Here is a 14580-nt window from a genome sequence, read left to right as displayed (position 1 = left end):
ATTAACTACAGTTACCACGCATTGTGCATGTTTTGAAAAAAAAAAGCCAATAGAAAAGGAATTTTGGAAAATCTAGACTAGAAGAAGTAGGAAGGCATATATTATTGCTTGCTTTGGCTAAAAAGGTTTTTTTTTTTTTTAATCTTTTTTTTTTTTTCAACGTTTATTTATTTTTGGGACAGAGAGAGACAGAGCATGAACGGGGGAGGGGCAGAGAGAGAGGGAGACACAGAATCAGAAACAGGCTCCAGGCTCTGAGCCATCAGCCCAGAGCCCGACGTGGGGCTCAAATTCCCAGACCGCGAGATCGTGACCTGGCTGAAGTCGGACGCTTAACCGACTGCGCCACCCAGGCGCCCCTGGCTAAAAAGGTTTAATATGTATAAATATAATGTAAATAAACCTATGATATCTAGTGATCTAATCCAGTTCATGTCATTTGACTACTTTTCTAAACTTTTCCTCCAGTTTAATGAGGAAGAAGAAATTCTTCAAATTTATTTTACTCAGATTTATTTATTTCCAGATTGACTCTATCTTCAAAAGAATGCAATGATTCAAGTATCATATAATCAAAGTCATTAGTTAAGAACAAAAAGAGGAAATAAAAAGGAAAGCAAAAAAAAGTGATATGAAACAATTCTGGCTAAAGAAAAGTCTCAATAGAGTATTGTTTTCCTACCTCACATCCCTCTCCCCCTCCAAAGGACAGCTCTGTGCTTCCTTTGTTAGAGATAGTTATATACAGAGAAAAGAATTTTTGTGTGTGTGTGTGTGTGTGTGTGTGTGTGTGTGTGTGTATAGTGTGTGTGTGTGTGTGTGTGTGTGTGTATATATACACACACACACATACAGAGAGAGAGAGAGAGAGAGAGAGAACTTTCTATTAAGCCATTCAACAAATATACTTAATACATTCAATAAATAATTTTCCTTTCAGTCTAATTTATTCTAATGATTTAGCTGAAATAATTAATAAATGCCACAAGACAATTCAGACTGCCAGAATCTTAAGGTAAATAGCTCCAGGAAAAAAGTTATTCAGGGAAATAATGAGAGACTGCTCCTCCTCTGGAGGAGCTGGCTACCAGCTACAAATAGTCTAAGGATATACTGTATACAGCTAGCTCTCTTATTTAAAGTACATAAGAAGCAACTTGGACAGATAATAAAATATAGATGTCTTCATTATTATTGTTGTCTATGATCTTTATGATTTCAAGAGCACAGTAATGTACATAGGGCTCCTAAGATTTAGGAAACAAGGAGTCCCTACCCTTGATTCTGTTACTATCATACAACTTGAGAAATATCTTCCCTTTACTGGTTTCCTAGTAATGAAAGTATCAGCTGGGCTGCCTGGGTGGCTCAGTCAGTTGAGCACCTGACTCTTGATTTCAGTTCAGTTCATGATCTCATGGGTTCGTAAGATCAAGTCCCGTGTTGGGCTCCGCACTGACAGCACAGAGCCTGCTTGGAATTCTCTCTCTCCCTCTGTCTCTGACTCTCCCTCACTCACTTGCACACATGGGCATACTCTGTCACTCTCTCCCTCTCTCAAAATAAACAAATAAACTTAAAAAAAAATAAAGAAATTTTTAAAACTTAAAAACAAATCTATCTTAAGGCAAAGAATATTCTTCGAGCATTGAATTATTTTAAAGTACCGTATTTATCAGAACACTGTTTTATCGTATCATTAAGCATAAGATTGTTATTAAAAGACACTATTTCATCAGTGTCTAGAAGTCACAATGCTGATAACAGTCAATTATTATACCCAATTTATGGTAGAGCAGAGAGATATACTAGGTAAATATGCCTCATTAGTTTAATGATATGGAGAGATTAATGAATGTCATAAACAAAAAAGAATCACAGAATAAAATTTTAAAGACAAGTTAGGTATTAAAATAGAAAAAAATGGGTAAGACAATACATTATTCACAGAGTTGTGAAAATCTTACTTATTTTCTGGAGATATTAAAGGTATTAAAGTACCAAGACAGTTTTGTATTCTCAAGCTGATAACTTTCTACACTGGATCTGAATTGCACATGCAAATTTTGTTTCCCAATCAGATACACACTTCTCTTATAATGTCAGCAATTCCATTTTAATAGGCTATAATTCATGAAAATATTCCATTGCTTTTCTATCAGTACAAATGCACCTATATCTAATTATATAATGCAAAGTTCCATTTCTATACAAAGAAATAATTTAACTTAAAATTATTTTTAAGATTTTTTTTTAAGTAATCTCTACACCCAAGTGTGGCTCGAACCCACAACCCTAAGATCAAGAGTTGCATACTCTACCAACTGAGCCAGTCAGGTGCCCCAATTTAACTTAAAATTTTAATAGTTTTTGTTTGTTTTTATAATTCACTTCATGGTTGTCTTTGAGCAAAGAACTATGTAGGACGTCTCCAACATATTAACCAGTCTTTCAAGATGGTTAGTGTGGCAGAAAACTAGGAATGCCAAAAATCCATTCAATTTTAGACTAAGGAAGTTTTATTTACATATTCCTGAGAGAATATAGAGATAGTGAAAGTAGCAAATTGAAAAAATCTTAAATACTTTTCTACTAAGAGTCTAGAGTGGCATTAGAACCCTACTGTAAAGCAATTACCAAGTCTCTGTTCTACTATTTTTCTTCAGGGAGAAAAAAGACCTCATGCAAACTCATAACATCTTCTACACACTAGCATCTTTTAACTGCTAAATTTCTATGAATTAACATGTAAAAAATTGTTCAAATACACTGCTGGTTTTAAATATCTGTAATGAAGTATTAAAGGTTTGTTTTGATGGCTATCTTGTTTATCAGTTTCCTCCCTCCAACTGGCAAAAAAAAAAAAAAAAAAAAAAAAGAACTGAAAGTAACTATGGCTCTCTTTCTCACTCATCTATAGGGAAGGTATCTGAAGGTAACTAGCAAAGAAGATACTACATAGCTCTAGCAATTTAGAAGACAGACTGCAGTTTCCCACTATAACTCAATAACTAGACAAATTATATGCCATCAAATTCATTCACTATCAAGTTTAGACTATTTTTTACTTTATAGAAACTGAAATACACAAGGCTTTGGTATCTTCCTTAGTTCCCAGAACTCTCCTTTTAAGTCCCCTTATGATCATCTCCAAAAACATACAGTCATTAGAGATACAGTAATCATTCACTAAGATGCTTTCTATTCTATTACCAGTTTTAAACAGAAATGTCTATTACAATGCAAAAATATGCTACTGCTCTACTTCCTTCAGTGTTAAGGTCATTTGATGAAATGTATATACATTAATTAAAACTCTAACAAATTTAAACTTTTAAATATTACTCAATAATGTTATTTGGTCTTTATGCTAGTACCCTCCATTTACTGTCTGCAAAAAGCGTACAAGATTAAAGAAAGTAAGACACAAGGGTGGCTACTACCTAACGTTACAAAGTGACAAAATAGGTTATCCACCTGAGAAGTGGTTTTCCTGCTTCTATATGTCACTCAACTATTTACCAAAAATTGTAAAAACACTCAGTGTTCCTTAAAATGTTCTGGGCAGAGATTTCACTGAAAATCTGATTTTTTAAAAAGGTGGAACTTCATTTACAAAATTTTACCTATTAAAGAAAGATATTAAAAGATCTCAATCCTCTGAAGTCCATCCATGCAAGAACCTCTAAGAATCCCAAAATTTAAGGTCTTTAAGAGCCCTTGCTTGCTTATGATAGTAAGCTGGCAGTGCTGTTACCAGTGAAGGCTATTGCCTGCCTAATGAGGAAAGGATGATTTCACAAACCCGAATGGTTGGATAATATACATCCTTTCTGAAACATTGTGCTTATAAATGATCTTTGGTCAAGCATATTCAATTCCAAATCTGGTATTCAAGAGTTTCCATGACCTGATCCCTTTTTTTTCTTTTTTCGTTTTTTTTTTCTTTTTTCTTTTTTTTTACATAGAGCGTGTGCGCACGCGCACGCGAGAGCACAGGGGCGAGGGGCGGGGTGGGGGGAGAGAAAAAGAGAGAGACAGAGAGAGAGATATCTTAAGCAGGTTCCACGCCCAGTGTGGAGCCCAATGCAAGGCTCAATCCCATGACCGTGGGATCATGGAAACTGATCATTTGATGTGAGCTGAAATCAAGAGTTGGATGCTCAACCAACAGAGCTGCCCAGGCACCCCTGACCAGATCCTTTTTAACCTAATCAGTTAACTAAGTAATTTCCTTATTCCCTCGTTTCCCTTCCAAGTTTATTATTTTCCTCTCATTTGTAACGTTTCTGTGCCATTTATTATTAGCATGTATTGAATTCTGTTTTTCAAGTAATGTGCTAGATGCTTTTTATGCTTTTAATATCTCTAGTCCAAGGTATCATTTTGTAAAATATCTCTGTTTTATGGATGAGAAAACAGAGGTTCTGAAAGGAGAAATATGTATGAAGTCCAAATTTACAGCTAGCAAGTGTGATTCATGATTCAAATCCAGGCCTGTGTCCAAAGCCTTGCTTTCAGCATCCAATGCTGCTCCAACTTTTCCTTTTAGTTATCCTCAACAGTCAAGAAGATGCGTATCTCCAAGGACTAGGACTCAGGACTAGAAGCAGCTCAATCAAAATAGGACACTTCTTTGAACTCATGTTTCATCTTCAAAATTCGTATGACTTTTCCCTATTTCTGAAATGATTCTGTGGAGATTTCATTATAAAAATACCTTGAAGTACATGTTAAAGAAGAGGATTTACAACACAGCAAGAAACTGCCACACAACTCTAAGGATAAACAGAGCCATGTTTGGCAAACAGCTCTTAAAATGTTCTTGATAATTTCAGTACATATTAACTCATTTACCTCTAACTTCTATAGTACTTTTCAGCCATCATTACACATTTAGCATACTATACTTCATTTATTCTTGTTTCATGTGTTTATTTCTCAAGCCAGATTTTAGTATCTGAGCAGAGATATTCCCATGTATCCTCCATAGTAATTAATTAGTGCAGCTAGGCTCTACACCCAGTGCCTAGGACAATAAACGTTTGATGAGTGAATTAGTGAATAAATGCATGGGTAAAATGGATGGGGCTTGAGAGTCTAAAGACTTGCATTTGAGACCAAGCTAAGAGGTTTTCTGTGTGTTCTTGAGCTAGTCATTTAACCTCACCAAGTCAGAGAAATTATAATAATGTCCACTTTAGAGAGATTTCTTAGGGATTAAAAGAAGTATTTATTTGAAAACAGTTTGTATTCTTTAACAAAACTTACCAAATATTATTTATGAAGTTATAAATGATCAACTGAAATAGCTTAATTTTATTTTAAGAGGCAAGTAAAGGAAGATCTTTAATATATCACATTTGTGTAACAAAGTAATTTTAGAAACAAAAGTAAAGTGTAATAATTCTGGTAAAGTATCATCTTTTTAATCGGTCTAAGTATGAGGACATAAAATTATTTTCCTAATGAGATATATTTCATAATGTATAAAGTACTGTTTTATACACTCACCCACTCCTATTTTCCAAATCTTTAATTTGGAAAAAAAAAGTGGGTGACCCCAATATTCTCAAAGCCGTCTCCTTTCTGCATCAGAATTCTGATTCAGTAGGTCCAAGTTGGGGCCCAGGTGTCTGCATTGTTAAAAAAATGGCATGGATGATTTTAGGGCAGCAAATGCTAATTTAAAACTAAAAACATCAACACTTCTTTACCACTATTACCCACCACGTGAACCATGTAATTTTGTAGGTCCACAGCAACTATATAGTCAATTCTTTAATTTCTTAATTATAATGAAACTCAACTAAGTGGTTATAAATTACTATAGCCCTAGAAGAATCAACCAATATTTTTTTAAAGTAAATTCTACGCCCAACCTGGGGCTTGAACTCATGACTCTGAAACCAAGAGTCACATGCTCTACCAATTAAGTCAGCCAGGAGCCCCTAACCAATATTTTTAAAATTAAATATTCTAGAAAGTAATCTCCTGAACTGTATGCAGTTCCACAAAGGAGCCATAATCTCTCTTGTCTCTGCTCAAGGTAACCCAGCCACCTGAAGCACTTTCCAAATTCCCTGCAGCTATCAGGAGTACTTAATTTTTTTTTTAAATGTTTTTATTTTTGAATGAGAGAGACAGAGACAAAGAGCAAGCGGGGTAAGGGCAGAAAGAGAGAGGGACACGTATCTTTTAGGTTTCAATTTATATATTACTTTCATTAGAAAGCTTCCTCTAACCCACCAAAACTGGGGTTGGTATGTTCTATATGTGCACTTGCAATGCCCTATACTTATTCCTATCTTAGTGGCTGCCTGTTCATCTCCCCCTAAACGGTAGGGTACCTGGAGTCAGGGGCCACATCTTTTCCACTATTACATGCTCAATAACTAGCAAATATCTGCCACATAGTATCCACTTAATCAACTTAGTGAATAAATAAGCAATTTTAAGCATTAAGACTTTAATCTAGTAAAATTTTATATTATTGCTCTACTTCATCCGTAAAGTATGATTAACATTGATAAAGATGAATTTCCACATAATACATTATGATAATAATCAGGAAATCCAACCAAAAAGACTACCCAATAGCATATGCACCGTGACAGTATAAAAACAGTACTTTGTGGCTGTAAAATAAAACTTTTCCTTAAGTTTGTTAGCTAGAACATTTCACTAAGTAAACTACAATATGAAATAAATTATTTAACATGCAGTAGTTTATTTACATTTTTAACACAGGACTTCTTGCATTACACATAGATAAATACAGTACAGTTGACTTTAGATTTTAATCCATTTGTGGTCCCTTCTGTGTCAAGAATTTTAGAATGTAGAATCTGAAGATGGAAACTTGGTTTCTTCTAATTAATATGCTCTAATAGAATTGACAAATAATTGATAAAAAATTAAAGGCATTAGGCAAGATGAAAATGGAAAACTAAGGAAATATTTAAGCAAATAGAGTTACACAAGAATCTTATGATTTTGAGGATTCTGACAGGCTCAAAGCACGCATAATCATTCTTGAGCATACTTTTTTTTTTTAACATTTTTTTAAGTTTATTTATTTTGAGAGAGAAAAGGAGAGAGTTCACCAGCAAGGGAGGGGCAGAGAGAAAGGGGGAAAGAGAGAATCCCAAGCAGGTTCCAAGCTGTCAGTGCAGACCCAGAGGAGGGGCTCAAATCCACAAACCATGAAATCATGACCTGAGCTGAAATCAAGAGTCAGTCATTATACCACAGAGCCACTCAGGTGCCCCAGGCATATTTCTCTTTTAAATGAAACCAACATTTTTCCACAATTTTCTTTGAAGCCAATGGGTCACTTGGGAATAAAAGATAAAGATTTTCCTCCAGAAGCACAATCTGAAAGATTTCTGAACTAGAATGGCACATTAAATATGTAGTATTAAAAGAAAAAATAGGAAAAAAAGGAATATATACGGACTTTCTCTGAAATTGGACCAAAATGAGAGTGAGCTAGCTGACAAAACTTCATTTAACTACTAGCTATGTCTAGAATACCCTATCTTATTCACATAGCCAGTCAGCTACTATTCACATAATCATATATGACAACAAGGTGACATTAGAGAAACCCAGGAAAACCTGTGTACACTATGAGTTTCCTATCCCAAATCCAGGAGTTTAATTCTAAGAGGTTGGGGGGTTCAGGGGGGAAGGAAGCTCTGTTGCTTCTAATATAAGTTAAATTTTTTTCTATGTGGAAACAGAAAAAAATAGTATCACTTTTCAAGTACAAAATCATTTTGAACCATAGGCCTACCAGATCAGAAAGCTCATCTAAAAGGAAGTTTACAAAAAAGAATTTTATTTTCCATTTGTAGATAGATCACCTTTCCTGGCATGCCAGTATCTTTTAGCAAGTTTCTAAACCAATGATATTCAAAAGCGGCCTTCATCATTAACAGAAGGAATGATACAATATCTAAGATGTACTTCAAATTATCTGGTAAAAATAAAAAATAGAAAAGTGGATGGACCAATGAAATAAATTTGGCAAAATACTGACAATTACTGAGGCTGAGAGATGGGTACATAAAGATGCATCATATTATTCCTACTACTATTGTATATGTTTGAAATAATTTTAAAAATTTAAGTTGAGATTTTTTAAATTGGATGTATATAATTAGTATACAATACTAACAAATACAGATATATGGGCATTACTGACTAACCACTCTCTAGTTATTGGGTTAACAGAAGAACAAAAAATGGAGTTGTTCCTAGTGGAAGTTTGAACGTCTTCCCCACCTACCTAGTGTCACTTCCATGTAGAAGGAAGGTCAACAGGGACTGATTAGGTTCAAGAAAGTTAACTGGGTCACATTTTTGTGGGGTAGAGTATTAATAGGCAGGCTATAAGTAGGACTATACTAGAGCAAACTTCCTACCCTAAAAAAGCTAGGCCATCTCTAATTGGTACTTAAGATTATAAATTGTTGTATTGGTTACATGTGGGAGGAGATGTTTCTAATTTTTTTGATATGTGGGTTGTGGTATTCTTATATGTACTATTCACCCTTTGGGACTTTGGAAAAGTAGTATTTATGAGTTTCTTGGGGCTAAAAAGATAATCCCAGTGTGGAGTTACTGAAGAAGCCATACCAGTTTAAATGGAAGAAACTGCAAGCTATAGTTCCTGTAAAAACTAGCCAGTCTTTACCCAACCATTGGAATGAGATCCTTTGGCTGAGATGACACAGAAGAAAATGATTAGAGGAAATAAGAGGCATTTATATATTATTTTTCCTCTGAAAGAAAAAGCAGAGGTAATTTATCAGACTACAATTCTGTGAGATCAAGAGACTGAGTAGATTTCAGAGGAGGATTCAAACTTAAATTTAATAAGGTCAGAAACTCTGTGATTTTAAATTGTTTACCTTGTATTGTTTGAGCTATTACATCATCTCTATTCGTGGTATAATCTTGTCAGTTGAGTTTGGTTGTACAACCAATCTTCTTCAATATAATCCAATAAAAGAAACAAAGCAAAGGATCTATAGTACTGTCTTGGAATTAACATAATTAATATCGCATCTAATCCATTTAAATGGCTTCTGGAGGTAATATCACATAAATGGCAATAAAAAGGGCAACGAGATGGCCAAACTGCCCATCTCATTGGTCACAGGTAAAAACAGCGGGAAAGACTGAATAGGTGGCCTCATGAAAACACATTACAATACTCTCTTCATCCCTAAGGAGGACACAACATCTCAAGTGAATCATCACATGCCTATTGCTAAATTTACTGGGTTAGTGGTAAAAATAAATAAATAAATAAATAAATAAATAAATAAATAAATAAATAAATAAGTGTCTATTGATCATTAGTGGGTACTTCATGTTTTGTTTTGGGTGGTTTATTTTTTGTTTTTTATTTTGGGGTAAAAAAAGCAAAAAAGCTCTTCCTCTCGATTATGTCATCAAGAACAGAAACTACTCTAAACTCACCATTGTCTCTATTGCCCTCACCTGATCCTTCTTTTTTTCTGCTTGGAGTGCCTTTTTGTTGCATAACTCCTTTTTTTTTTTATTTTTTAAACTACACTGGGCAGACACTTCCTCCAGGAACTCTTCCCTGATGCTGCCCTCCTTTATAGTCTCCTAAAGACCTATTTTTCTTGCATTTCGTTCTTTAATTATATGACACCCTTAATAGTTTATAAATTTCAGAAGGACAGGATACTTCACACCATCAAATATAAGTCTCCACTCATTTTTAAATGATGTACCATCATTTTATACAGCACTAAGAAAAAAAAAACACAACTAATTATAATTGCAGGACATCAAAAACTTAAGATGATCTAATTTCAGAGAAGTTAAATGTGGGGGAATAACATGCATCTCAGAATCAAGGAAATTCTACATGTCTTTTTTTTCAATATTTTTTAAATGTTTATTTATTTTTGAGAGAGAGAGCATACACACAAGCAGAGGAGGGGCAGAGAATTCGAAGCCGGTTCAGCACTGACGGCAGAGAGCCCAATGCAGGGGACCTGAGCCAGAGTCGGACACTTGGCCAACTGAGTCACCCAGGCACCCCTGAAATTCTACATGTCTTAATTGACTTTGTAGCTTCAATATTAACAAAATTCTGGGCATACAGAAAATGCACATCAAATGTTTGCAAAATGATGACTGAATGAATGAATTCAACCTAGCTTGATGTTTTTCATCAATATGCATTTTGAATTCATTCAAAAATCAAAAGATTCTTTTTAAAGAATAAAAATTTTTAAGTTTCAAAACAAGACTTATAGGTATAATTCACAAATATACTGGTTCTGATTTTAGTTGGATACCTTAAAACCAGGAAGGAAAAAACAATTGTTTTCTAAATATAACTATTATGGCTTCACATTAAAATAAAAGCCACAATGTCAAGTGCCCGGGTGAACAAACATTATTATATTATGGTAGATGAAAAAAAGAAACATGTTGCTTTGTGATATCCATTCTTGATGATCTGCACTAATAATATGGAAATGGACTGTGAATAATCCAAAATAAAGGATAATTTAAAACTCGTTTATATTTGTTTTTGAAATATTTTCATATACTCATATTGTGATTAGATAAACACAAACACAGACTGTCTGGCCAGGGGTAGATATTAATAAATCACCAACACTTGTTTAATTTCAGAAAACAAACTGGTTCCTAATCTTGGATTACATTTATAAGGGGAGGATGTCCTAAATCAAAAGCTGAAACCTTTCAAAAGATACAAGTATGTTTAAGTTTAATCCAAGTGAGATATTTTCAAGTTGTGTTCTCATTTCTTGAGATAAGTCTAGAACCACTGAGAAGCATAAGTGGTATAAAGGAACAGAAAGACTAAAATCCTGCAACTATAAGTTTGGAAATCTAGCTTCCTTTCTTTCACATTTTTCCATGTCCTCTAGAAAGAAAATTATAAAAATAACTATCCCTTACTGAACTAGATGCTTTCTATACATTATTTCTAATTTTCAGTAACCTATAGAGTAGATATTAATGCCATCATTTTATACCTACATACATTGAGACTGTAAAAGATTAAATAACTTGTACAAGGTCACAAAGCTAGCAGCAGTAAAATCACCTCTAAAGTTTTGACCTATGTGTAAGTAGCTTTCTGATCTAAAGAAGAAATGTCAGAAAAAAACTGGGAAATCTTTTCTGTGACCAGAAACAAAAGAACCAGCAAAATGAAGACAGCATTACCTTAATTTACACAAAGAAGCAAGAAAGTTGCTTTGGGAAAAAAATATTCAGAATTCTGAGGACTGATAAATTCTGGAATTCTGTTTTGTAATGTCTAGCGGTAGTCAATAACTTTTAGATGGAATATGTACAATAATTAAAAACTACCTTTACTAATATAATACATATGTACCTCACAGGTTTATCACTATGAAAGGCTGATTAAAACTTCTCTATGACTCTACAATTTCAGTATTTCTTTCTGTTTTTATCACTAAGGGAGGTAGTTATTGCATAGGTCATAGAGAATGACAAGACCAGATAAAATTCTAACATCATAACTGTACAACTTAAGCAAGTTACTTAGCTTTCCTAAGTCTCATTTGCTTTATTCATAAAAATAATGTTATTAATATCTGATTCACAGGGTTACTGTATGAGTAAATGAGATAATGTGTACAAAACATTCTATACAGTATCCAGTATACAGTAAGTGCCCAATAAATGTTATGGTAATATATTTTGGATAATTCTCTGTTTTATTGAGATATATTAAACAAAAACTAAACTTTTTATTGGCTGTGGGGTTATAAAACAAAGTGGAAGGCGATCCATTAATATCCCATTCAAAGAGCATGCCTTTTCAGTGTTAGAACGTTTTACCAACAGACTTTCAAACAAAACCCCAGATTTTACAAGAGAAAAAGAGAGACTTCAGTCCTTTGAAATTGTAAAGGGGAAGCACATTTAAAACATGGGGCAGAATACACTGTAACATGTTACTGCTACAGGAATACAAATGTTTCTCCAGACGAGAATCAATTTCATCATTTACCACTGAGGGGAGCTGTAACCTAGGAAAAGGTTTATACAGAGTCCCAAGGCTATTTTTAAACTTTCTCACACCTTACAGTATTCAGTTAATAAACTCTGTTTATGCCTGCTATAAAAATAGGCTTATGCACCTTTCAATGGGCTACTTTAAAGTAAGTTCTTCAGAAATTTAGAACTGGCATGGCTCTATCTTAAGAGTAATTAAGATTTTCTAAACAAACATTGTTTTTACCATCAATTATGACTCAAATTTAATTGGCTAACTCTTTAACACATCAAGTTAATAAAGCGATTACAGATCTATAATTGAGTCATGAGTGCTGAAAACTAAAAGACCATCCATGAGGGAGAAGCTTTTATATGAGAAAGAAAGTTAGCTTTTAAAGCTGTAACCAATTTCAAGAAGTCTCAGTTTGTTTGAATTTAAAACCTTCAATGACTACTCCAAGCACAATGTTCAAATCTATCCTACAGAAAGGACAGAATTGTTAACATGTGTGAACATTTAACACAATTACATTGGCGTGATATCCAGCCATCAGAACTCTCCCTACCATGTTTGGACCTGATCTTCCCAAGCTTCCCAGCTCCCCTGGGCTAAAAATGGCCCAGCCAGTATAGTATTCCTTTCATCACTGAGATATACAATGAAGTCAGGCGATACACTGACTCTGGAAGGAGTCAAAGCATGCTATAAATCTGTTATAAATATATTTTAGAACTTTAATGGTGATCATGATGGTAACAGTGGTAACAGCTAATATTCACTGAAATCATTTAATCTTCACAAGAACCCTATAAATTTGTGGCTGAAAAATTAAGAAACTTACCACAATCACACAGCTTATAAGTAGAAGAGACAAGTTAGGGCTTAAAATTAGGTCTGACTCCAGACCCCACATTCTTAATTCACTCTATTTTCATTGCCTACCTTCCCTAATCCCCATTTGAAAATATTTGCTGAACACCTATTATACACCCGCTAGTCATGCGGGATTCCACAGTCTGTATACTAACTGAAGATGATTATTAAAGCACCAGTCTAAAATCTCTCAACCTAAAGCGCTAAAGCATGTACTTTATTTTTAAAGATGTCAAAGGGCATTTATGATTTTGTTCAACAAATGTTTAAAAAAGCATTTGCTTTGTGAGAAGCACCATGCTAGATGCTGAACAGAAAAAAAGATGAGTAAGACCTGGTCTTTCCTTTAACCCCCAAACTAATACAAAGTATACTCATAATTCAGTAGAGTATTTTTACTTTTATAATTGTAACAAAAGACCTTCTTAAAAATAATTCTGCTACTGGCAATCATTTCATTAAAGAAATTCTAAAATCTACAAATCGCTATTAATTTTAATAAAGTAACATTTCTTCTACCACCAAAATGCTAGTGTACTTTAACAATGTATACAGTCAACAACGTGAAAGGTGATGAAATCTGCCATTAGCTTACATTTTCTATGACAAATGTCCACTCTTTATCTTCAAATTCCTCTGCATGAGGATCCTGTAACAAAAGCAAAATATAAAGTTGAAATAGATTTCTTTAAACCATTCAATCCAACCAAGAACATACAAATGGCCGTGCTTTTACCTTTTACCAACTGTTAAAAAGGGAGAAGCAGAAGAGCCTACTCTTAGAAACTTCCATAATTTCTCTACATCTAAATCATTATTTTATATTGAAAAATTCTCTATTTTACTTACGTTGATGCATGTAATTATCTTCCATCATTGCACTACTGAAAAAAGAAACCTGACCAGAGAGAGTGATAATTTAATGAACTATTTTTTTTTTTAATTTTTTTTTTCAACGTTTATTTATTTTTGGGACAGAGAGAGACAGAGCATGAACGGGGGAGGGGCAGAGAGAGAGGGAGACACAGAATCGGAAACAGGCTCCAGGCTCTGAGCCATCAGCCCAGAGCCCGACGCGGGGCTCAAACTCACGGACCGCGAGATCGTGACCTGGCTGAAGTCGGACGCCCAACCGACTGCGCCACCCAGGCGCCCGATAATTTAATGAACTATTAAGAAGCACTTTACTAAGATATAAAATGCTTGGGATGCCTGGGTGGTTCAGTCGGTTAAGCATGGGACTCTTGATTTTAGCTCAGGTCATGATCTCAAGAGTTAGCGGGACAGAGCCCCATTCTGATGGGGCGGAGCCTGTTTGGGATTCTCTCTCCCTCTCTCCTTCTCCCTGCATGCCCACGTTCTCTTTCTCCCAAAATAAATAAACTTCAAAAAAAAAAAAAAGATATAAAATGCTCATATAAAAGTCCTCATCCTGTTTTTATACTCGTATATTTTAAACTAAAAGTACCATTTGAGACAAGGTTTTCTTCTGAAGAGGTTATGTAAACATCTGGAATTTCAAAGCACAAGAGACTTTACAATCTACACAAAATGGCAAATTGGCATGGCTATTGATACCTTCATTCCTCCTCCCCTCCCATCAACCTTGAAAATGCCTCAGAAACCTGAGAAAGGATAATGAAGCCTCCAACCAA

The 14580-nt window shown here is 34.4% G+C and overlaps 1 protein-coding gene across 1 annotated transcript in view; it reads right to left on the bottom strand.

Annotated features, from left to right (window-relative positions):
• Nucleotides 1–14580, bottom strand: part of EHBP1 (EH domain binding protein 1) — a 337775-nt gene that overhangs the window by 240392 nt on the left and 82803 nt on the right. Inside the window, 1 exon segment of the mRNA XM_030310685.1 lies at nucleotides 13521–13574. Within this exon segment, the coding sequence (XP_030166545.1) occupies nucleotides 13521–13574 (54 nt within the window).

Source organism: Lynx canadensis, chromosome A3 (genome assembly GCF_007474595.2).
Source record: "Lynx canadensis isolate LIC74 chromosome A3, mLynCan4.pri.v2, whole genome shotgun sequence".
Classification (NCBI taxonomy): Eukaryota; Metazoa; Chordata; class Mammalia; order Carnivora; family Felidae; genus Lynx; species Lynx canadensis.
Note: the sequence above shows the minus strand (reverse complement) of the source record. Positions and strands in the feature narration are given on the sequence as shown.